The sequence below is a fragment of the Melopsittacus undulatus genome, chromosome 1, assembly GCF_012275295.1.
Source record: "Melopsittacus undulatus isolate bMelUnd1 chromosome 1, bMelUnd1.mat.Z, whole genome shotgun sequence".
NCBI lineage: Eukaryota > Metazoa > Chordata > Aves > Psittaciformes > Psittaculidae > Melopsittacus > Melopsittacus undulatus.
Genome location: NC_047527.1, coordinates 93,976,870 through 94,003,244, shown reverse-complemented (window position 1 = coordinate 94,003,244; position 26,375 = coordinate 93,976,870). Strand labels below are relative to the sequence as shown.

Here is a 26,375-nt window from a genome sequence, read left to right as displayed (position 1 = left end):
TCTGTTGCCATACCATGGCTCATAGAAAACACCAGATCCTAGCTCAGTCCAATCATGGCCAATTCACAAGAAAACAGTACACTTTCACAGCTCTAGAGGCGGCTGGTTAAACTTCATTTGACTGCAGTGATGTACCGTCATTTCCCAAAGCCTTGTAGTCAGAAAACACTCTAGAAGAAAACCCACTCTAACAGAGACTCCATGTTGCTCAAATTGATCAGCTCAGGGTCTTTCATAACTTTTAATAGGATGAATCATTCCAGAAAAAATGGTTTGCAAATACCGTTTACAATCACTTTGACAAACTCTTGTAACAAACACATCTCCTCTCTTTTATAATAACACATAAACCAGCAGTATGCTTGCAGTTTACAGCAACTGTTTCCACAAAGAATTGTTGCTTGGAAAGCATTTATGTGTTGATGTTTTGATGAAATTTTTTTTGTTTTATTTTTGAGTTAAATATATTCTTGTTTGGTTTTTTTTCAAAGGATTAAGGCAACCTAATTTTACTCTGAACTTAATCTACCCCTTCCACACAGGTTTTCTCAGTGAGAAACAGAACCAGCACGATGTGACTAAATATTTCTCCTTCAGTCACAAATCACAATTTGAAAATTTCAGCTCTGCTTACCTGATACAAACAACCACAGATGGCAAATCATATATTTACCATGATTGCATTAGGATTTATAACACATAGCTATTTGCTTATACCAGTCACTGTTAAATTTTACTGGCTCTTTTTATTAGTATGCATCAGTTGGGTGAAAGGTCTTCTAAAGTGATCAAAAGAAATCAATTGTGCAAGAGCATGTTTTTAATTGAAAGAGGTGTTCCCATTTGTTACATGGACCCTCTGCCATTTATTGAAGAACTTAATGGCATACACAATCAGTTCCTTGTTGAGTCAAGATGTACAGACATAAATCTGCACAATCCCTGAAGTACCACCTATACAGGTTTTCTCTGTATAGTTTTGCAAAGACATTCCAAATGTACCTGCTGTAAGAAAAGGAAATATTTTTCTTAATTGGGCAAATCTGAGAACAAAGCAAAATTAAGGTGTCATATTCCTACCATATATCATACAATGCTCTGCTCTCTTGCATAAGAGTTGCACTTGCTCTTCTCAGAAAATGGTTTGGCCAGAAATGTACTGCTTTGTTATCATGGCCAAGCTAGGCACTGAAGTCAGAGAGAAATCATTCTTCTACCTCTTTCACCAAAAGGAAAAAAAAAAAAAAGGAATGTTGTTTTGGTTTGTGTTCTGTTGTTCCACTACAGTACATGCTCATAAACATTCTCTTCTATTAACCAGTGTACATTAAAAGCTATGCTTCATTTCTTGTATGCAGATACATGTAATTTGCATCAGCCACAGGTGTCCGTATATACCCATGATACACAAGGAGCAACAAAACCAAAACCCACAAAACCCAGCCCCCATGCACTATATTAAGAAAGAGGCAGAGCAAATTTCCAGAATATATCAGTGTTGGCAATAAAAAAGAACCCATATTTCTCAAGGTCAAATCCCAAGAGCTCAAGTTCAAAGACTCCATAAAACAGCCTCTGCATGCTGATTCTAAGCATTAGGTGAAAAGACCAGGTGGGAAAAGGACTAGTTGAGCCTCAGTGAAAATAATTTTAAATGGTAAATAATTCAGACAAACTGATGGTAATCAGCATAGCTGTGAGAAAGAGATAAGATTCACTTGGGAAATCCTCCTAGATACCCATCATAATTTGTTTAGTTCATAGTACAGTGTTCTTGGTATAGTTTTGCATCATTCTATTTATATATTATACCAAGAGACAATAAAATCTGTGTCTTCTAACTTCTCATTTACAATTTTGTAAGATCTTTACTAGATCCATGTACCAGAATCTTACTAAGCAAGTCTCTTTGACTTGCTTTCACATATATCCGTGGGTACGGTTGTGCACAAAGCCATACACAGTTTCATTATCCATATTATTGTATCTATTGTGTATACACACATAGCACATTAAACTTGAATTATGTTGTCAAGTGTTTTGTAACATCCAAATTTCAGCTTGTAAACACTGAAGAACTAATTGCTTCTATAAAACAAAGTAACAGAAACTATAGAGATAATTAAATAAACAGTAATATAAAAATATGTTCCTTTATACTGTGATTGCTTTACTCCTATAATAAGTTATAGCTATGTGGTGCTATTTTTCTGCCTTGTAGAGTATGTCTAAACCACTTCTACATCAAAAAGAGAATCCTGTCAGGGGCCTGCAGCACAAAGCTGTCCCAGGAACCACACAGGAGTAGCCTTTGAGGGAGTAACAGGAACACACAGATCTTAACATTAAGGCAGGATCCACATGTTTTTTCGTTCCAGACCTCTCCTCCCACCACTCTTCCCATATGCTCGCACTTCTGACCTGAGTCTCCAACAGTGTGTGGGGAATTTGTACCATAAGCCAGAATGTCACTGTGCTCCCCAACAAAGCTATTGCCTGGTGCATCTCTTTTTTTCCTCCTGTTTTCCTGGAAGGGGAGGCAAGGCGGGGCATTCTTTTGCAGTGGAAATAAATTATTACAGGTCTTAGGTTCTGCTTCACTTTGGCTTTGTTAATTAGACACAGGTGAGCAAGTATCCTTTCACACTACTCCCAAAGACCCAGGCTGAAAATCAAAAGAGTTTTAGCCTCTTGGGTAGTATCTTGATTACTTGATAGCTCCAGGAGCTAAGAGAGTTGTTTCCACAGTTGGCTCCTGATTGTCTTACACAAGGAGACTGAAACTAAATAAAAGGGGATGGTATCTTGGACCTGTGGAAATTAATGACAAACTTGTCATTGACTCTAAATAGCCAGAAACTTTAGTTTAGGTTTCCAGGACAGCACAGAAGGTGTGAGCAGTTTACCCAACACCAATCAGTTTTTCCCCTTTCGCTTTTCTCAGTTTTCTTCCACTAAATTGTTTAGCATTTCATAGACCAGAAGTATTTCTTTCTGTGGCATCAAGATTTATATATGAAAATATTAAACCAAAAGGATCCACAAAACACTCCCAAAATTTCCAAGCACTGGTATACACAATTCTGTCCTGGAAGTGAATGTGAAAAGGTATAATCACCTAACTTTTATGTCACAGAAAATACATGCTCATAGGGAATATGTACCTTTTCGAGAAGGGTAATGTTGCTCTTAAACTAACAAGGTGAGCAGAACTGGACCAAGGAATTAGCATCTTAGGTAAAATTAATTTCTGCTGTCCCACAATAAGGAACCAGCTATTCTTAACAGAGGAAAGAAGGCTCACAGGGCTGTCCACTTGTAGTCAGATCTCCAACTTGAGTGCCCACTTTTTCCCTGTGCCTAAAGATGTCTTGAGATGCAGGTAATTCAAAGAACCAGAAGAGGATATACCCAGACCTTTTTCTAACTTTCTACCTTCTTACTCCTAATGATCTCTCACCTTTGCTTTTTCTCATCTTCCCTACCAGAAAAATGGAAATAAGTCTGTCCATTTCCTAGGAATATTTAGAGTATGACCCCAAAGTCATAATCTTAGTATACTAAGCACTACACCATCATACAGTGGGTGTGATCCTCAGACTAAATATTTTGCAGTTTTAATTAGAAATATAAACAATGACAAGGAAGAGCAATAATCTCAGTTTCTCTGCACATAGAGAACTGTAGCAGAAACTTGTTAAATCACCTGCATAGGAACATAAAGGAGTTAGTGGAAGAGTCAGGAATTTAACCTAGATCTCCAGGAAATCAGTTCAGTTCTTTCACTGTGGAGTGTGTTACTGTGGCAGAATAACTTTTTTCTCTATCACAGACTTCTGGCATAAGACTGAAAAAGCAGCAAAATTCACATTTGTTCCAAAAAAAGAAGGGCAGAACATATAATACTCTCTTTCAAGAGCTGTAAGCTGCCAAGCAAGGAGCAAAATGCAGAATTAACCTGTGAATTAATAATGTACTAAAAAAACATAGAATTCATCCCATACCGTTTAAAGCTTTTTTTTCACAGACACATTTTTGTTTCTTGCATAAGGATCTTGGTAATTAGGGCCTGAGTTAGTAATCTTCAAACCAGCAAAATCCAAACTGTGCAGAGCAAGGTATATGAGGTGATGGTTGGAGTTAATAAGACCAAAGGACAAGCTAACACTGGCAAGCGTGACCTTTGACAGGAAGGTGAGAAGTCACAGGGCAAATACAGAAACAGACTGCCTCTTTAAGCCTTCTTACTGGGCTACAGGAGTGACCTCTACCTGATCTATTAATTTGGAAACAAAAGTAATCTACAGTTTCGCTAAAGCCGTAATGACTGCTTCAGCTGCTGCCATAGGCTGGCATTAGGCCATTATAAGAAAGCTGTCATTTATGCTGCCAGGTTGGTTATGTCAAAGCAGAATTGACAGAAGAAAGATGAAATAGATGCTATGTTTTACCAGTTATAAAACATACATTTTCTAATATTAGTCAGCTACCCCTAAAGGCCAGAATTCTTCACTATCTATAAACACTTTAGTGAAAACTTCGGACAAGAGTAATGTTAAGCTGAAATACCTGATTATGTCTAAATATTTCTATAGCATGTTTTCAAGTATGTAATTAAGCCTTAATAACCTGAATTTAAGCTTGATTTTGAGAGTCAAACACAGTTCTAGAATACTGTTGTTGCTGCTTAAATACTTGCATCACCAAAAAGAGAACAGAGACAGGTTTACCTAATTCCTGAAACTAACCAGAGGAGTTGAAATTACAAAAATTTTTCATGGAAAGGACTGCAAATTAACTTAGAACAAGAATATTCACTCATGTAGCTGACAATTAATTTCAAATAATGAACACATCTAAGAGTGACACCATTTTTAATTGCAAACTTATGAAGGGAAAAATAAGCAATATGCTGAATAAATTGTTCATTTTGGATGATTCATCCAGATCTAACAACTATCTGTCTCTACAAATATTGTCATAAGACATACTCAGTTTGTATAAAACAAAAGATAGAAACAAGCCATAGAAGAATTAAGTACTATAACTGTAGTTTCATGACCAACTGGCAGACTTCATAACTCCCTGGAAACTCTCCCTAGCTGCAGATGCCCTTGCAAGAGCAGTTTGAACTGCATTTTGCTGTTAGTGCATCACGGCTGATACCAACACAGCTCAATTATCTTTTGATCCTAAAGGCAGCATGAGGCACTTGGTATTCCTTTCTCTCTTTTTTTTCCCCACCCTTCTCTTTAAAAACTCAGAACCAGAGGTGTGGGGGGAAAACTCTGACCTGAACTTCTGCATAATCAAAATCTTCAGGCTAAAAGCCACTGCTATATATGGACTGGGGGAAAAGATGATGGGCCTGTCTCAGGAGAGCCGCCAACCATCATGTCTGAGAGCTCCTCTTGGGCGCCCTCAGCCTAAACATTTTATGGAGTGGGGGGATCAGAGGTCACCAACTGTCAAAACACAGCACAAGTCACACCATGCACCGGTAAGGAAACTAAGCAGACAGCAAAGGCAGAGTGCAGGGGCTGTACTTAGTAATGTGTGCCACAAATGGTAAAGACGCCCTTAAGTAACAGGCTTTTTCCCCTAAATCTTTCTGATTTTTACAAGTTGAGCTCAAAGTTAAGGGGGCATGAGTTTTAAAAGATCAATGCACGTGTGGAATTAGACCACGCTAAATGCCTTTTTCTTTTTTAATGGAGGGAAACAACTACCAAACTTTGAACCGCCAAATTTAACCAGCAGCAAACTCCAAAGCACCAGGTGGTTTCATAAACCCAAAGGTTCATAAATCTTTTCTTTAAAGTTTCCAATTTCAAAAAAGAGCTTGTTTTCTTTGCGGTTATTTTTCAATTTTTCTCCCTCCCCCTCCTTCTTTCCTGCCTTTGGGCGGATGACCTGCCAACCCCTGACAGCCTTTCAAGCTCACTGTGCTGGCTCCTGCTGCCGCAGACAGGCTGCCTGTTCACAGGGTAGCGGGCTGTGGGCATGACTTCATCCACAGGGAGGAATCACTGGGAAAGGGGCTGCACAGGGAAGCTGCTGTTTCTATTTTTAAACACTGCCTGTCGCATAGCTAAAAAGAGTCCAAAGAGTTTGAGTACTCAGCAAATCTGTTCCCCCCACTGACTGGGCCTTTAAAATTAATAATAATAACCAAGGCAGAATTGCCATCATTCTCCTCAATCTGCAGCACATGAGCCACATACAAGTCCACCATGGCAATTTACCTGCCTTGTGAAGTAACCTGGGAGAATACCAGGTGCAGGCAGGGGGATTGAGGTGGGATGAATGGTAGGTTTTGTTTGACATGGGCCAAGGAGCCTACAGGAAAGGTGGCAGCTGGGAATAAGCTTCTGCCTTAACCAGGGCAAATCACCTGTCCTGCACCTTTGCTTCTGCTGTATGTGAATTGCCACTGAGAAAGGCAGCTGTCAGAATAGCATGAGTTCTTCTAGCAGTCAGAACCCGCTGGTAGCTCTTTTGTTTGCAGGAGCATATAGGGGTTTACCTGTGCATGTATATAGTGAAGCATGTGAGTTTCACTCCCAGGAAGCTGGAGTTTGTGATGTGAGAAGAGCAGCAGTACCATATGCAATCCTTCTCCAACATTAAAAGCAGTCAACCAAATTGGCTGGATACTACTGATTTAGAAGCTACTCGCTACTTGAGACACGCGTAGACATGGTCCTCTAAAGTTTTGAAACTGCCAGAAAAGAAAGCAGCAAGGATGGAAGAAATGGTTAGAGACTTCTGGCTTCTTTCTTCATTTCCTAATTACACATCTAAAATTAGCTCACTTTCACACATGCCTCAAAATCATACAATCACAAAATCATTCAGTCTGGAAAGGCCTCAGAGGTCACTTAGTCAAACCCCTGGCAGCAGTCTGCTCCACCTGGTCCACACAGCAGAAGGGCAACATGGATAGAGGGTTACCAAAGCAGCTGTGGAACCACTATCTCATTCTTCATCTAAGACAAATAGATGGGTGTCTTCACCCCATTATCACCACTCTTCTTTAGAAATTGTACCCAACACAGAAAGACCCACATATGGCTTGGTAGAGACTGATCACACACAACTGCTGAACTATGTTGCAGGTCTGGGAGAGGGTAGGTTATTAAATCCCCAGCCACCTGATGGGTGGGGGTTTTATCCGGTCAGATTCAGTACAGAAATTGCATTCCATCTCCTTAAGCATGACTTAGTTAATCACAACATTCTTATGAAGCCCTCAGATAAATATTACACCTTTTAGCTGATGAAGCTAACGAGGCAAAAATGTTGTGGAATGTAACAGGGCCGCACAGGAAGAACCCTAGATCAGTATCAGAGCTGGGATTACACAACACATACTTGGTCAAAGTGCTCTAGCCCCTTCTGTAATGCAGATTATTCAACTGCCCACCTCTATGGCCTGAGCCAGAAGCTAACTGGTAAGGTATGGCACTGGCTTCTTTACTGGAAGCTGGGTGAGACAGTGGTTTAGATACCACCAAGATACAGTCACCCAAGCATTTGTTGCCAGTCCTTAAACTGGGCAGTATTCTTCCCTCCAGAATAAGTGTTCCTGAGTTTTTGTTGGAGCTTTCTTTTGCCCACTTTCAACCCATGTCTTTATTCACCTTACATATGCAAACATATACATGGCTTTGCCAGAAAATCAAATAAAATGATCACTTTGTTTTTAAAAGGAAACCAGAAGAGCTTTCATTTTTCTCATGCTTTATGCTGTTCTAAATATATTTGATATAGTCCCATGAGCAGACCCTCCAGTAATAATTACTAGATCTCCCTTTCTTTTATTTTGTAGGCTATTTAGGAGCTATTTGGAGCTGTAACCACAGTTATCCAGACAGCTCTCACCACATACATATGGTATTATTTACTCAGCCTTCTGATTCATTAAATGTATTTCCAGCTCCTAAGAGGTTTATTATTATTCCTCTGTGGCATCTTCATATTGATTACAATTTCAAAACTCTCTGCTGGAGATCAATGAGTATCCACTAAATTAGGTGACAGTTGATGGATATAAAATTGAAGCACTGCGACTATTTGCTGTCTACAGCCATCAAAGTAATAAAGAGATTCAAGCTCTCCTCACTCACTCTCCAGGACTAGCACTGATTTTGTGTTGAACTGCAGGAAAAGAAACAGGGGAGTAGACATTTTGCAAACAATAGGCTTAAAGCTGTTAGCAACAGCAAACTCAGACTATAAAATATTCCATCTTAGTGATCAGCATGACAAAAAAAGCTGTTCTTTTCTACCATAGCTCCTCCAAAACCTGGATCCAGTCTTCCCTTAACTCAGAAGTATTAGAGCATTGCTCTCTTCATCCTGTATCTCTGAGAATTATGGACCTTATTGAGAAACAGTTCTAGGCTAAACGAAAGAAGTCATTTGGGGCTCATGAGAAGAAGGCAACATTATCATGAATAAGTTGAAAGCTCAGTAATAGAATTCATGCTCCAGCTTTCATAGTGATGCCTGACCATCAGGTTTCTCTGGATTCTTTATTGCTCCCACACTGTTAAAAGCAATTGTTAGATACAATTTTTTTCTTTTTTTCTTTCTTTCTTTCTTTGACTGGCCAAATTCTAAAGTGACTGCCAGATCTGGATTTGGCAGTAGGTGTCCATGGCTGTGCTAGTATCTGAAATACCTCTAACCCACATTGTCCTTAAGACTATCTGAAAAATACTTGTGGGTTCCAGCTGCAGCAAGCCAGTTCCCAAGCTAGAGTCTCCTCTGAGCAAAACACTGCACTCATATTTTATATCCACTATTTAAACTCATGAAAATATCTAATCCTTATCTTTTCAGCCTTAAATAGACTCACAGATGTATAAAGAGTCCCCTCTCTTTCCACCATATGCTGTGATAAAACATCTGAGCAGGATCTCAGACTTGACAGAATGCAGGCTGGATCTTGATGGGACTAGGCTAGGATACAGAACTCTTTGGTTCCAGAGTCATCCAGCAACCAAGAGAGCTGATGCCCTGAGGGAATGATGCATGACTTTTCTTTTTATAAGAAGCTTATTCCAAAAAATATCAGAGTAACTTGTAGGAAACAGCTTCAAGGGAAAGTGACATATAATTTTTACCCTGCCAAGAAAATATATACATTATTAATATTAAAGGTTTGTTTGACTGATAACATTTTCAGAGTTATTAGCAGTGAGATAGATCGCTGTTCTAGTTTTGCTCTATCTTGATGCTGATTTTGCCAAGATCAAAACAACAGGCTAAGGCAACACAATACTTCCAATAGCTAAAATTCTGAACTAAAACCAAAATTTAAAAATAATCAAGAAGGCTTTGCCAGAGAAACAAGTATACTTCAGGCTCTTGAATAGTGGATCAAAGTGTCAGGTAAATTATTTCTCTTTTACCTGCCATGTTCATGCAGGCAATATTCACTAGCAGCAAGATTATAAACATGGCAAAAAACACTTATCTCTTATAATTCTTTCTATTATTTGTTTGCCAAACCATGTCAGTGTTCTTCAAAACAGTAGGTTTCACTACTATTTCATAGTAAGGATCTGAAAGCATTCTTTCCTAAATCAACAGGAGTACACTTTAGAAGGGGAGATGTATCAAGCTACATCCCGCAGATTCCACTAACTCAGTATATCAAGACTCTCCTAGATAAGACCATCGCATTTTTCTAACACTGGCTATAAGATTATGTAGCCCCAGTGCATCATGACGTACTGAAAAAAATGGTCCAAGTTCACTTCACAATATGCTAACATTAGCTGGTCTTCCACTAACACAAAATACAGTATGAAAGTAACGAGTCCAAATGATGCTGATAAGACTAACTAGATTACTCATTTTGTTGTTTGTGTGGAGCCTCACTCCATCAAAAGCATTACAAATCAGCATGGAGTGGCTTACTAATTTTCCCTGTACCTTTAACTGAGTCTGACAGCCACTATGTAGAGGAAAGCTCTGAATTGGGTTTGTATGCACACATGCTTGGATGTGATGTTTCTAGGTGTATATATGGCTAGATGTGTCTGTGCAATAAATTTCTGGACTGATATAGACTGTGTGTCCAGAAGCAAATGAGATGTATGAGTTGCATGCAAATATTTGCATTATTACATCCACATACATGAACACAGGTGGTGAACTAATGGATTTTGAGAGGGTAAACAATCTTTGTCTTTTAGCATAAAGTAGTATGTTTCTTTTGTGTTGTCACGTTAGTGGAGGAACAGAAGGCATGTAGAGTTGAGAAAGGAAAACCAAAACCAGGACAAATTAAAGAGGTTTTATGATCTGTGAATGACTCTGCAGGATTTAAAATAGAGAGTTAGAATAGAGTATATGATTTCTGTGCAGACTTCAATCACATGACCTCTTCCTTTGGATACAGGAAAGTCATACCCCATTAAGGTTACAGAAATAGTCCCATTTCCAAAAGTATTAAAAGATATAATATTAAAATTCTTTCTGCAGAAATAGTGATATATGCATTGATTTTATCCCAAACCTCTATAATCAGTTCCATAATTACTTAGATTTATCACAAAACAGAAATATTAGGACCATCTCCCTAGAAGCAACAAATAGAAATGTTAGCAGTATATTTCTCTGAAAGGATCTGTAGTAACCACGGACTTCTTAGTTCCACTGTCATTTTAAGGCATGTACGTGTAATGCAGTCCTGGACAATGTGAGAACAATTGTCTCTGCTTTTATTCAGAGGCTATCAGGCCTTTATGACCTGCTGTTCTTAAGAAAAAACCTTCAGACTAATCATATGCCTCCACAAAATCTTCAGTGGAGAGCACTGGATGCTGTCATGGGCCTGCCAGATAAGTTAGGTGTATCTATCTCTTGATCCTTTTATCCTTCCTTTAAAAAAAAAACTTGCAGATTTCATTTCAGAAGGCGAAAGACAATTTGAAATTCTCTCCAGATGTCAAGGCTTTTTGTTGCTTTCTTTCCCCCTCCCAGATTCATGTTCTGAATAGAAGATATGAGGGATCTAAACTAAAAACCCTTGTAAAAACCCTTGTGAAGTGAAAGGTGGCTGGAGGGAATGTGCAAGAATAGTCAGTTACTGCTGGCATATTTACAGGCTTTGAAGGTTCTTCACATCTAGCTCAGTGAGAATGGTTAACAACAGCTTTGCCTCATGCTAAGGTTTTATGGGATTAATGAAACCTGCAGTTTCTATTATTGTCAGAGTAGCTGTGAAACCTTGACACTTGTCCATACATGGTAGAGAGTAAAACTAGAGTACAGCAAAAATGACTGGCTACTTTCCCTTTTCATTTTTGTGATCATCACTATTTCTAAAAAGGAAATAGATTTCTACTGACACCATTTAAAATGAAAGTTGTTTGGGTTTTTAAACAGCCATAGATTTCTGGTTTACATCAAACTATGTAGGAAAGAAGATTTTGGAGATTACATTATCTGACTTACCTGATGATGATTTATCTCCAGAAGAAGTTGGGTGTAAACAGAAAAAAATACCCAACCTTCTCCTACTTGGTCATCCTATTTCAATTATTTGGAATCCACATCTCAGGGCCATCTGCAAATAATAGATCCAGCTACAAGATCTGTTTACACATGAACTCAAGAGCCATAACAGCAAAATGTGCTGCAATCTGATACAACACACAGTCTCTCACAAAATATTGCAAGCCAACATGCAATAACTTTTTGCTCCACTCTTATGAAGACCAGAAAGAAACATTAAAAAACTGAGAGCTTCCGTTTTATTATTATCTTTAATTGTAACCTGCCTCTCTCCCACACACATATGAAATACTTTTTAATTATAAGATTTAAAGTAATATTACAGATTAGAAATATTTAAAAATTATGATTGCATCCCTTTGCATTCCTTTGGCAGAGCTGTGTTTGAAGTAGCTCAAATAATAATTTTATAATCCACTTCAAAAAAATAAAGTAAAATACATAGATGAGAATGAAAAAGCATAAAGACATCAGGGAGGGACATGCATAGGCTGCTGGGCAGTGCAGTGTCTCCCATGTCATCAAGTTTAATGAGCACACTTCACTGGATGGCACTAATGAAAGATCTGTAGAAAAACAGACAACCATCCCTTCACCTCTTCCTGTCTATGCAAAATCTATGGCTATTGTAACAAGTCACAGTCTATCTGACAATATTGCTCTTACTCAGTCATGAAGCTACACTGTGTCGGCCCTTTATAATGACTAGGCACTTCCAATAACGGCAATGTCATGACATTTCCATGATGACTTTGGCCTCAGCTTTGCAAATCCCACAAGATCAGGTTACAGATTGAGGACTTAGGAAATGAGTAAGAAAGCACTAAAGAAGAAAAGCTGTGATTACATGCAAATATATTCATTAGAGAAGAGATTGAACAGAAATGTACCTTCAGTATTTTTTAATGAATTTTTAAACATACAAATGTGCTGCAGGTGTGCAATTTAATGTATTTGACCTTTTAAGGAGTGGTTAGCAATGTTTGTTACAAAAAAGTTTTCTTGACTATACAGATATTTCTATTTATTTTTAAAAATATTTACTTCAATCTTTCCAGCAGTTCAAATTTTTATTATAATTTATTTCCTCCTAATTTATATTACTGGATGTGCAATATAACTATCATTTGTAAGTATTTTAGGTATAAGAGATTCCGACCAGATACCCTGGAACAGCTGACAGCCTCTGCACAGAGCTTATGTTGGGCTTTGCCTGCTGTGTATATCTGTATGTATTTACACATATTTTACCCAGCACAGAATATATAGTCATTTTTTTTCCCCAAAGAAAACATTTTAGCTTTAAGAAGGAGGTGAATGCATTTTACTAAAGCAATTTCAAGTGTCCTCAGAAAATCTATATCAATATTAATTTCTAGCCTGGGTTCAGTAAATATGAAGGATTTAATTAAAATATCTTCAAAATGTGGAAGATTGGGAAAATAGTTCTGATGAAATACTGGACAAGATTTGAGGTTCCAAATTTTCCATGAGTCAGAAGATGCCCAATATGCATGCATCTTATCCCTTCAGTATTTTTAATTTTTTTTTATTTGTGTATTAGGTTTAGAGACAATAACAAACACATGAAGAAAAGAAAATATGCTAAGTTTTGGAATCAGCAAGCGGAACTCCTGACATGGAATACTTCCTTAAAAACAGTTAACTGAAGGTCACATCATTTCAGTACCACTTCTATCCCATTATGAAATTAAGAATTTTGAGCAGCAATATGCAGTCGTCCCTCTGATAACTGCACAATTAAAAAGTGAGGTCTTCCCAGAGAATCACAATATCAGCACTAACATTTGCTGCTCCTTTGGTTTCAGCTAATACCTACCCCCCAAAAAAAATTCCTATTCATCTTTTCCTCTCCATTTAATCCTTATGTATATATCAGAAATTATTTTACTGAAGTGCATTTCTCATCATGAGAAAAAACAGGTCTTCAACAAAATACACTTCTTCTAAAGCACAGGACAAAATCCTCATTTGCCATTTTGAGATACTGTCCATTAGTAAAATCAAACACTTCATGCTAAAACAGAACATTTACCACAACACTTGGAAATACGTACCTCTTGAAAAGTGCTCAAAATCTCTGTGCACACTTCAGTGATCTTTTCAATATATTTGTAATTTAAAAAAAAAAGAAAAAAAAATCCTCATACTTTTACAGACTCCAGTTCCATAAAGCACTTAAGGAAATGTTTTTCCAGTGATGCATTTATCCATAGAATTAAAAATATGCAAATATTTAAACCAGGTTCCTATGTCTCCTATTCTGCACTTGTTAGCAGGAAAATTGCAGCCTTCTGACGACAATTTTACTATTTACTACCTTTTATTAAAAGTGTGTTACACAAAAGTGATACTTAATCTAAAACCAATAATTATGAAGTCCACTAGTAAGTTTCACTGTGGCGTGCCTACCCTAAGGAAATCCTTGGATTTCATTCTATTTTATCCTGAAGAATGATCAGCTGAAATCAGGATCTTAAGGGGAATAAATTCCTGCTTGTAGCAGAACATGGTCGAGTAAAATAAATCAAAGGTAAAAGCAAATGGGGAAATAAGCAAAAAAATCTGCTTAAATCACTAGGTCTTCAGCCTTCAGAGTTGTGATGTTCATATGCCTCAGAATCAAGCATGCTTTTTTAGCTGTAGTTCAGACAGTACCCATATCTTATAGGTCAAAGCAGCAAATACTTGCATGCTTGTAATACTCTATTTGGACTGGATTGTAACTTACAGCTTTGGAAATCAGGCAAATTATGACCATGTATGTAATTCCCTCATGCCAGAAGAAGAATAATACACTAGATCTACAGAAGTTGTCACAACTGCTCAAATTCTGAACTGTATAGCAGTACTCATAGGAATCTATTTTAAAGATTTTTTTTTGTAGGGTGGAGATCTCCCTTATTTATCTTCATTTTTAAAATCATTAGCTTTCAAGCTCCGAAAACTGAATTAAAGATATAGGATAAATAATATTGCAGCCATATGACATGAAGTGATGAACCAGCAGAGGATGACTCTTCTACTTCACATTTATACAAAAAGTTTTGTAGGTTATGCTTGTCTTAGCAGATGTCAGACCATTATCATCCAACCTTCACCAGTCAGACATATCTGGTATCAAGTATCAAGCCAGGATAAGCACTATAAAGAGGTCTCTGGATAATTCACCTGAAGTGCCATAATGCAATTATGTGTGAACCAGATAAGATTGATACTGCCAAGTTACTTGGTAATACGCAGATACAGCATTTTTTTGTGAACCAGATAAGATTGATACTGCCAAGTTACTTGGTAATACGCAGATACAGCATTAGTGAATACAGAGCCACAGGCTTCAAGCAACCTCAAGTATCAGCAAAAATATATACTAGCTAGCTTTTACTTCATTCTTTGTGCAAATTCCCTGAGTTTTTTGCTATTATTAGCCTAAATTCTACTTGGGATTCACACATATTCCATGGTGCACTTGGGCATATGTCATCATAATGACAATGTTGATAAATGATTTTTGAAACACGTTCTGCCATTTTATTTTTACATCTACTTCTGAAATTGCATAAAACCACACTGGTACTTAAACTTCAACTGAAAATCTCCCTAAGATTTCTTTTTTTTTTTCTTTCTCCATATGGAATAATTTTCCCTTATGTTCTTATCTATTTTTTACCAGCCTTCATGCAGAGATCACACTAAGAAAGTATTTAACCCCCTTTTTGCTGGTTTTGTTGAGAAAAACATTTGGAGAGAATGCTTTTTAAATTCTCCTGTTTCCTATATGAAGAAGATGGAGAAGAAAAGCCTTTGTTTTACAGAATCCTAGAAAACCACTTGACTTTTGCACAAAATTTTCATGGAGATTGTAGGAAGTAATCAGAAAAGAAAAAATATTGTCCTTGTTTATAAAAGAAAGTTAATATTTGGAGCTATACATTTCTGATTATTGTAACTTTTCCCCTCCTTTCATTTCTCTCACCTTTTAGGCACAAGTAAGAAATGGTGGCCTTCACTTAAAATGCAGGTCTGGGAATCAGGAATTTATTTTTTTTTTCCAAAAGACTTCCCATGCAGCCAAAAATAAATGTTTTAACCTCTACATCAGTTCTCACACTTGATAAAATAACTTTACCTTTATGCAGGAACTGTGAGAATGAAGACCCTAGCCCACCGTAGGAGAGGATATGATTTGAGATCATCTGAAGAACCTGAATGTGTACAAGCCCATGGAACCTGATGAAATCCATCCATGGGTCCTGAAGGAGCCGGCTAATGACGTTGTTAAGCCACTGTCCACCATATTTAAAAAAATCATGGCAGTCAGGTGAGTTCCCAACAACTGGAAAAGGGAAATATAACCCCCATTTTCAAGAAGGGGAAAATGGATGACCCAGGGAATTACAGACCAGTCAGTCTCACCTCTGTGCCTGGCAAAATCTGGGAGCAGATTCTCCTGGAAAGCATGCTAAGGCACATGAAAACCAACAAGGTGCTTGGTGACAGCCAGCATGGCTTCACAAAGAGGAAATCCTGCCTGACCAATTTGGTGGCCTTTTTTGATGGGGCTACGGAACTGATGGACAGGGGTAGAGCAGTTGATGTCATCTGCCTGGATTTGTGCAAAGCATTTGACACTGTCCCACATGACATCCTTGTGTCTAAATTGGAGAGACATCAATTTGATAGGTGGACTGCTCGTTGGATAAAGAACTGGCTGGATGGTCGCATGCAAAGAGTTGTGGTCAATGGCTCAATGTCCAGCTGAAGACCAGTAACAAGTGATGTCCCTCAGCGACCTGTGTTTGGACCAATGCTGTTCAGCATTTTTGTCAGGAAAATGAGCAGTGAGATAGAGTGTTGCCCTCAGCAAGTTTGCCAAAGACACCAAGCTGTGTGGTTCTGTTGATATGCTGGAGGGAAGGAATGCCATCCAGAGGGACCTTGACATGCTTTTAGAAGGATTTAGATTATTTTCTTCCCTTTCTCAAACACTTCTTCCACTGTGTCACCCACACAATAATGTCATCAACGTTTTGCAGGTGTTCTGGAGCTTGCCCATGTTCCAGTGCTGTCTGGATCAGTCCATGGCAGACAGTAGGGCTGTGTTTCCACCCCTGGGGCAGTCGGTTCCAAGTGAACCGGATGCCCCTCCAAGTAAAATCTAACTGTGGCCTGCACTCCACTGCCAAAGGAATACGCGAACATCTTCCTTCATTATTTAGTCCCTAATACTGTATGCCTTATTTTGGCATTGCTACTAACCTCTTAAAATGCCAAGAAAAGCAGACTAGTGAATGAAGAATTAAACAGTGGGTTAAGAAGCATTCATTCCTCTTAGCCACAGGACTTTTCTAATGTTATAAGATACCAGGATTTTTCAAGCTAACCTGTAATCTTATTGAAGAAGTTTTTCAAATGAAGCTGTGTTAAATCAAGAACATAAGCCATGTGAATGTGGTTTAGAAGACAGCTGGGTTTTTTATCTTCTGTTCTAGAATTTTGGCTGTGGCCCTGTTATAATTTTACTGCCTTCATCAGATTGCCATTTTTCCCTGCTGCATGCAACAACTGCTTCATTTACTCAGCAGGACTTCAATATCCAAACAAGATCCAGCCTCTGTTCTAGAAATCATCCTAGAACTTAACAGATGTAGACCACTTGCTACCAGCTCTGGGTTATTGCTGAAGCATCTCCTTTTATTCCTTCCTAAGGGATACCTTCCATGGTTTACCCTGTAACATTCTACCATTCTACTATGTTTATCATTGTGCTTCAGGAATTGCATTCATAGTTATGAAATAATGAAGGGTTCAGTTTTACATACTTACCTGTTCCACAAGTACAGAACAAGATGTCTAAAGGCAAGAAAATTTATTAACACCGTACACTTTATTCATTTTAATAATCTAATTTGGAAAGTCCTTTCATGGGTAAATGGACCTGAGAAACAGATGAGAGATTATCCATATTCATACAGATGAGCCTTACACAACAAGAAAACAGGGCCAACCTGCTGAGGTTAGTTTGTAGATTACAACAGACCCATTAGATCTGGAAACAAATCCCACCAATTACGTCAGTAAATGTTTTGCATATGGTAGAAATACCTATCTTTTACACAGAGTTTTCAAGGATAGGAAACAATGTTATGGTTTTCTAGAGGTTGGGGTAGGTTTAATCATGACACATTCGTGATTCAACAGTAAACAAAACTTTTTCCTCTTTAATTGTTGCACATCACCATTTTTTAATATAAGAACTGCCCCCATTTCTCTAAATATTTCTTGATCTGAGAATCAGTTATATGACTTGAGTTGTATAATGTCTTTCTCAACTGTATGGAGAGATACACTCAGGATGTCATATCTATAATTTTACAGAGAGAGACCTGTCTTCCCAGGAGCCTTTGTTCCATTTTTCTGGATAAATTTCAGTATAATTTATGCTGTTTATAATATTAGAATATACTGTAAATAACAGTACAACACTGTGGACATTGTAAAATATTGTTTTCCTCCCACAAATAGCCAGAATTTTAGTATAAGCCAGATTGGATGCCTGAAGAAACAAGTAAGCATGAGAAGACAGCTGTGGAGAAGGGAAAAGCAGGCTAGAAACATTGGGAATACCTGTCTTAGGTACAACTGAAGCTTTCTAGGATCAATGGCATTTGCACCTCATTCAGGACAAAGATTTGGCACTCTCTTCATCTAACCATACTTAGAATCCCGCAGCTGGACTTGTTAATGAAATTCCCTCTCACAGTTAAAAATAAAAAAAAACAAAACAAAAAATACTGAATATGAATGTGGAAGAAAGGCAATTTGATGTTTGTAATTATCGAGGCAAACTCCATGACCTGCTGAATGTATGCAAAATGGACCATGGATGGTGTATATAAAAGTGGCATGTGCAGAGAATAAGAACAAGTATTGAGACTTCTTTCCGGTAGAGCAAGTCATCATACAGGATCTCTGCCATGAGCAATAAGGAGGCTTCACTGAAAGGTAAGACTTCTGCCATTCACATGGTGATAACTTTTATATTTCTTAAATTTATATTGAATTAGGAAGCAACTGAAATGTAACAGCTCTAGGAACTGAGGTCTTCTAGTGAAACATAGAATCATAGAATATTTAGGGTTGGAAAGGACCTTAAAGATCATCTAATTCCAACATCCCTGTCACACTAACATGTCTCCACCTCAAATATTTAGTGTCCAAAGCTTGGAATTAGAAAGTAGCTTGATCTCTTTTTTGCTTAATTTGTTTCTCCTAAAATTACATTTGCATTGGACAGTGTCAAAGATAATTGGCTTGAGAGATGTGACACCTCCACATGAAAGACTGGATCCAGATTGCTTTGCTGCACCATTCAGAAGGCAATGACTAGAAGTCATTATTTAAAAGTCACATCTAGAAGTGATGTAGCAATTTTGAAGTGAATATTTTCCTAACTACTTTCAACTTCCTGGGCCAACAAGTCTCAGGTTTTGTCATTCATGAATTATTCCCCAGCGAACTTTCCTAACTGCAGCATGGGGCAGCCTGTACCTTGTTCAGGGGGGAGGAGGAAAACTTACTTCAACATTGTGTAAATGCACTTTTCTTGAATCTAAAGCTTGAAAGAAGTCTATCAGATGATAACATTGGTGACAGCTCTGCTGTCTGATTTGTGGAGTACACTTTCATTCAGCATTTAAAACAAGACTAGTGGATGCATAGTCTAGTGGATGCATACAGGTAGCAGGCCAATTTCCAGAACTAAAACTGTCAGAGCACAGAACAGTGTTCTTTGAATAAGCTCATTCATTTACCAAATATTTGCTTTTAATTTTTCCATTGTTTTTCTGTGCATATTTTATTTCACTGAATAAAAGACTTGTGTCTGTTAAGATTAAAAATTTCAAACAGATGAGGTTTTGTGGTTTAGATAATAAAAAGTCCTCTATATCAGTTTTAGAAGCTCAGGAGAAAAGTCAAAAGTTCTCTCTGATTCCTTAGCAGTGGGAAATTTAGGGTTAAACTCTAAACAGCAAAGCAGCACAGCTGCTGGAAATCTTCTGATGGAGCTCCCAAGACAATCAAAACCTTAAGAGAGTGACCTAACCACCCTCACTCAAAATTAATTTAAACTCCAAATGTCTGCAAAGAAGAAAAGGATCTGTAGGAGAAGGGGGAAAATAAGAAAAAAAAACAAGCAAACAAACAACCAAACCAATCTATTTACCAAACTTAAATGTGTGCAAATATAATTATGTATCTATGTTTCACTGAGAAGAAGTTTGATTTGTTGCTTCTCCCATTTATCACTATGTAATAAAGTCAGGCATAATAGTAAGAGACTTTGGAATACATGTACACTGCAACACAAGTTATCCTGTCTCCTCAGAGCTCTGCTACACAGTCAGGATAACAATGGGTGGAAAGGATAACAGAATTACAGTGCTTTCCTCCTTCATTAATTTTCAACAGCCAGTGCAGGGGGTACTCTGAGCTGCATGACAGCACAGCCAAAATCACCCTGCTTCTGGCTCTGACAGCTGCTTCTAGGTGCTCATACAAATCAATATGATTCCATTTTTGTTTATTTTAAATGTGAACAGGTTTGTTCCTGGCAGCCCTTCTGGTGTCCAACATGCTCCTGACAAAAGAAGGAGTGACTTCCTTACCAATCTGTCCCAATGGATCTGTCAATTGCCAAGTTTCCCTTGGGGAACTTTTTGACCGAGCAGTTAAACTTTCACACTACATTCACTTCCTCTCTTCAGAAATGTTCAATGAATTTGTAAGTACTCTGCCTTTCCCTGAGAGAAAGAAAATAGCATAAATAGATTTAATAATTTTTAAGCACAAACATATGTTAACACATAAAATAATTCAATTAGTAAACAAACACAACTGCTGCACAGACAGTGATAATCCCAGCAGTAACCAGATCCATGTATAGTGCTAACCATTGCTAAGAATTCCAACACTTCTATTAAAAGATACCATTTTCCCATCATTCTTTATCTGTGAGACAGGGTGGTGTTTGCTGGGTACCAGTTTCACACTAAAGACTCACCAGAAACTTTTGACCTTTGCAGCATAAAAGTAGTGATAAAAGCAATGGAACAACAATTAGTTAATACAGTGTTTGAATTGAAACTCTTATTACTTATCTGTTTCAATAATGCCTATGCTTGCTGACCTGCAGGATGAACGCTATGCTCAGGGCAGAGGTTTTATTACAAAAGCTGTTAATGGCTGCCACACTTCCTCCTTAACCACCCCTGAAGATAAGGAGCAAGCTCAGCAGATTCATGTAAGTCCCATTTCTAATGTCATTCAGCAGGAGATAGAGCAAGGGCAGTGGGAGAAGAGGGAGGGCTAAGGAATAGAGAGGCAGCAGACTGAAAGAAAGGGAAATCAGATCAACTGGAGTAAAAAGCCAGGAAGAAGAAATCACCAAAAAGCCAAGAAATGTTTATTTAATATTTGCTGACACTGAGTTACAAACTATATAGAATATGTAAATAGCAGTAACTTTCATCTTCCCTTCTATTTTCTGCATATTATAATCAGCCATTGCATCTCTTTTCCAATTACAATACAAACTCATGGAGCAATGCCTGTTACCATGCTTATACCGTACTGAGAACATTACAATCCTTGAAAATTATCTTAAAATACTTTATAGACAATTATTATATTAACAAACATAAAAACACATTTGCTTTATAGTGAATACTGCATGTAGGCAGAATTTAACAGTTTTCCAATAACTGAAAACACTGATATTACTAAACAAATGCTAAAAAGATATCTTTGATATTACCAGTAAACAAAAGTGGTAATTATCCAAATACAAAGACTTTAGTGTAAAATAGTAATACATGTAAAGAGAAACATGCTACATATGTCAATTTAATAATTATAAACTTAAATGAAGATGAAGACAGTCTTGTTCAGCCTGTCCTCACAGGTACAAATGGAAAATACTCTAGAGAAAAAAATAAACACAAGTGTATGAATGGGTGTGTACCAGTGAGAATTCTTTACCAAGTTCATGGTGATCATATCCCTGCAATACCAGCATCACCATCCTCTCAGTATTTCATTCTGAAATTCTATTTGGAGCAATAGAACTCACAGCCCTCGGTATGTAAGAGGTCTGGTAGTGTTCAGATCCAGTAGATCTAGCAAAGAAGAAAAGACTGAATACTATAGTGACCGTAAGCATTATGAATTTTTATTGCCCACATGAAAGGACAATTTTTAAAAGCAAGAAAGATATTGCTGGAAGCACCATTGTTCAAAGGGGAGGACAGATGAGTTACATAGAGGCAATAAAAGCTATTTAGTGGTCTGCAATAACATGAACCATCCACTTAGTACTAGCCTTAAAAACAAACAAGCAAAAAAAATTGTTGGATTTTAAAGTGTTCATCAAAATCGGATAAGGAGTTCTGTTTTGGGGCTGGGTTCTTTTTTTCAGATTTGAAACAGAGTTGTGTTTGCTAGTTTTTAATGTAGAGGATGTTTAATGATATTTTCCATTATAGTATTGCAGCTACTTGTTCCAATATTTTAAAACAGGATGACAACAATGATAAACTTCAAAAATACAATTGCACGGAAGTATCTAAGACAGGACTATAGGGCACATTCAGTTATAGGTCCTGGAATAAATTTCCAAAATCACTATGTCTGTGGACATTGCTCTAAATGCCTCCTAATTTTGCCAGCATTCAGCCTTCCTATTTTAACTGTCTTTTCTTAATGTGGGTAAGTAGCATGAAGACCTGCTGAATTTAATACTGGGAGTGCTGCGGTCCTGGAATGACCCCCTGATCCATCTGGCCTCTGAAGTACAAAGAATCAAAGAAGCTCCAGATACCATCCTCTGGAAGGCTGTAGAGATCGAAGAGCAAAACAAGCGTCTTCTAGAAGGAATGGAGAAAATAGTAGGGCGGGTAAGTATTAGGTCCTTAACATCCTTCCACTCTATTGCTGCAAGGAAGACTCGTGTAGTGATAGGCCCTCCCTTCCTGGAACTGGAAAAGAAAATACAATGTTTAAGAAAAAATGTGAGCCAGCATAGCTGAATCTGAGAACTTTCCAGCTTTCTTCTTTCAGCTTTCTTTTCTGCTGCTATCTAGTAATTTCTAAAGAGACAATGTGATGTGACTGGCATAGCAGTGTATTTCTAGTCCTGCTTCAAGGGAAGGTGTAATCACTAACACTGGTAATTGGCATTCCATCTTTGACTATTTAGAATTTGTAATCCTAATTTTTTAAGGATGTATGTATGTTTTTCATATGTTCTATTTGTGTTTTAGCATGTTTATACACATCTGTATGCATACAGATATTGTGTAGAGTTTCCAGATGCAGATGCTGTGTTTAAAACTGTTCTGGAAGTCTGGGCTATTGCAAAGTTGTGGCATACAACAAAGTTAATTGTAGTATCTTTCATTTCTCTTTTCCCACCATATTGGCTCCTCAGAACACTGGCTTTGACTTGGTTCCCCCCACACTTGTAAGGTTAGAAAGAAGGCTACTTTCTGACAAAACCCATACTCAAATACCCCTTGTTATCAGTAATTGATTGAAAGCTTTACTGAATAAAATCAGCTCTAGCGTGTTTATTTTTTAAAGGGGCCTCTGTTAGTCCCTGAATATATCATTCTGTCAGTGAGCTAGATGTTAACAAGGGGTTCTGACTTTACTAGCTTTTACTTGGGCTCTGAACAGTTGAACAGCATTAAGAGTGTTACCATCACTGTATCCATCAGTTTCCATCACTCATGGTCTCTTTCTTTCAGTTAGGTGTCTCTTTACTCAGAAATCTTAGCCCATCCAGGCCACAAATGCATTTATCAGTGTAATCAAATACATCTCTGCCCCATATCCACGAGTAAAAAGGGTGCAGGCAAGGATCCAAGATAACAGTTGAAGTCAGGTGCTAATACAGTTACACTGTCATCACCTTCTCATTCACGTTATTTACAGAAGGAGGCTGAAGACAAGGCTGGCAAATTCATTAGTGTCAAACCACATTTTTGAGTGATAGTAGGTTTTTTTGGGTTTTGTTTTTTTTTCCTGTTGCTTAAACAGAGTGATAGAGGCTCCACAGATATTCTCCTATTTGCTTTTATAAAGTACAGCTGGTGGGAAATAAGGAAGATACACAAGCACCAATAGCCACAGATATTCTTCCAGCTATGAAATATGAAAGGCAGATTTTTCCGATATGAAAAAAAAATCAATTATTGCTTCTTTCACGTGAAGAGACCTAAACCAATCTTTACCTAGATATTGACTTACTACATGAGGTCCTACACATAGCTCTCTAATATTAGAGGTCACTGTATCACTTAGCTTTTTTGTAGAATCTGAAGTACAGTACATCTGGAGATGAACTGTTGAGACATTTGTCTGGTAATGTGCTCCTATAGCTACCTGTATCACAAAGAACTCACCTAAGACATGGGTAGAGATAAATCTGGAGATACACAGAAAGAGGTTTAGGAACAAGTGTTAACAAAGATTTCAAGGTGGAAGGAATCAAAAAGAGATGTCACTGATGAGTCCATGCATGAAGAGAGGTTTGCTTTCTTTGCAGATTCCTCTGGATATTGGTTAACACACTAGTTATCTTAAAACACTGTTGATACAGTTAAGCTTTTTACATATTTTAGGGAAATAAACTGGAAAATCTAACAAGTTCATTCAAAATCTTCATGAAGATATAATACATTATATAGAATAGTGGCAATCATAACAGGAAACAGTTTCCAAGCCATACACTAGTAACTAGCATTCCCTAAAGTCAGTATTTTAGATGCTCTGCTCTACGTCTAGCCAGATTCACTATCATTTATTACAGTATCATTTCATGTCTTCAGGTTCATTCTGGTGAGATTGGAAATGAAATTTACTCTCCATGGGAAGGCCTTCCTTCCCTGCAACTCGATGATGAGGACTCCAGACTCTTTGCCTTTTACAACTTGCTGCATTGCCTCCGCCGAGATTCCCACAAAATTGACAACTATCTCAAAGTTCTGAAGTGCCGCCTAATACACGATAGCAATTGTTAACTACTCATGGGCCTGATCACTTACCAAAATCATTCATCATGATGTTCTTGTTGCTTTGCCACTTTTCATTGCAAACTTTATGAAAAGTCACACTTCACAGTATCAGAAACATCAGTACTTTTCAGACATGTTAGTGTAAATTCTGGCTACAACAATTAGGATCATTTATCTTGGTGTTTAAAATGTTATAAATACTTGTATGACAAGAATACACTTTTGTGTCTAATCTCCTCACCTGGTAGAATTTCAGTGGTAATCAGATAATGTAGATAAAAAAAAAAAGTTATTAAATCCAAAAGTGCATAACACTGAGTGGTATCAGCGAATGAAAAGTATTTGATACGATTTATACCTTTAATGGTATCTTCTCTTTCTGGATCTCAGTCTCCAGTTATTGGTGAAAGGATGTTTTACACCCATTGCTCTTTACTCCCTCTCCAAAAAAGAAGGAAAAAAACTGCTGAAGAACACAAACAGATTAGTCACCTATTACATGACACTTCCCTACACTAAAAGTATGGTCTGAAATCCAGTATACTTAGATTGATGCTTTTACTTTGTACAAACATTGCCTGAGTAGGTGAGAGACATGTAAGAAATCTATCCTGGCTAACAGGCATTGATTTCCCATGCGGTCCATGGAGAAAAAAGACACATCTGGAATTTAAAAAACAGAGATCAGGTATATCTACATCTCTCCTGACTATTTGGAAAGAAGTAATTCCAAACAAAAGTTCATTATTTTTGAGATGACTATATGACGGCAAAGATTTTAAGTTCCAAAAGGAACTGCCGGGCCTTTATGTCGTACCTACCCATCCCATTCCTCAGAAGTGTGGTGGTTGAGGTTGCTCAGAAAATTTTCAAGCTACAAAAAGGTACTAGCTGAGCTAAGGTGTCTGCTGTCCTAACCCACATTGTCTTTGGGTTTAGTCACACTCAAAAATTTTTGGTCACCCATGTCAAAACATCACAGTTAAACACTGGAAAATAGGAAAGACCAAAACAATTGAAAAATTTAAATAAAACCTCTGGCTTGCAATCACACAGCAAATAAGAAGATAAAGAGCAGCTGGAGTCATTGACCATATCAATATTCTTTGTAAGCTATAAACAAATTCAACCTTGGCTTCATCACACAGCTTCACCAAAGAGGATCTTAAATTCAAATTAGCTTCTCCTGGGTGTGGCTTCCCACTAAACAAGCCTGCTGCATTGCTCCAGAATTAAGCCAGTTTATAGGAAGAGTGAAGCACCACAGAAGATGGGTTTGAGGGCTTAAACTGCTCATTACCACAATAAAATAAGCACAACCATGATGGGTATTTATATAAGGGATTAGATAACCCAAACTGCTAGAAAAGTCTAATTTTTGCCATCTTTATAGGGATGTAACCATACTTACATTTCTAATTATGTGTGTGTGTGTATATATATATGATGGCCTTTAAATCTCTTCATGTTTTCAATTATTGACTGCCTCAGAGTTTATCTGGATAAGTATATACTAAGCTCATTTTTAATATATATAAAACTACCTGTACAGCAAACAAATTTCTTGTTGGGCAGTCATAACTGACATCTTTCATAAGGTTTGAAATGCACAAATCTTCAGGCATATGCAACAGCAACTTCACAATACACAGCTGTATAACATCACAGTCAAGAAAGAAAATAGATAAAATTTGCCAGGCAAAATGCAAGTGCTCAAACTAGAATTTAATATTATCATAATATTCT

General features: G+C 37.5%; 1 protein-coding gene across 1 annotated transcript; it reads left to right on the top strand.

Annotated features, from left to right (window-relative positions):
* The first annotated feature begins 18,478 nt into the window (after positions 1–18,478).
* On the top strand, positions 18,479–24,917 carry PRL (prolactin). Its single transcript, NM_001281556.1, is given in 5 exon segments — positions 18,479–18,558; positions 20,157–20,338; positions 20,750–20,857; positions 22,329–22,508; positions 24,444–24,917. Coding segments are annotated over 5 exon segments (690 nt in total). The 5' UTR covers positions 18,479–18,530; the 3' UTR covers positions 24,636–24,917.
* Positions 24,918–26,375: the final 1,458 nt, after the last annotated feature.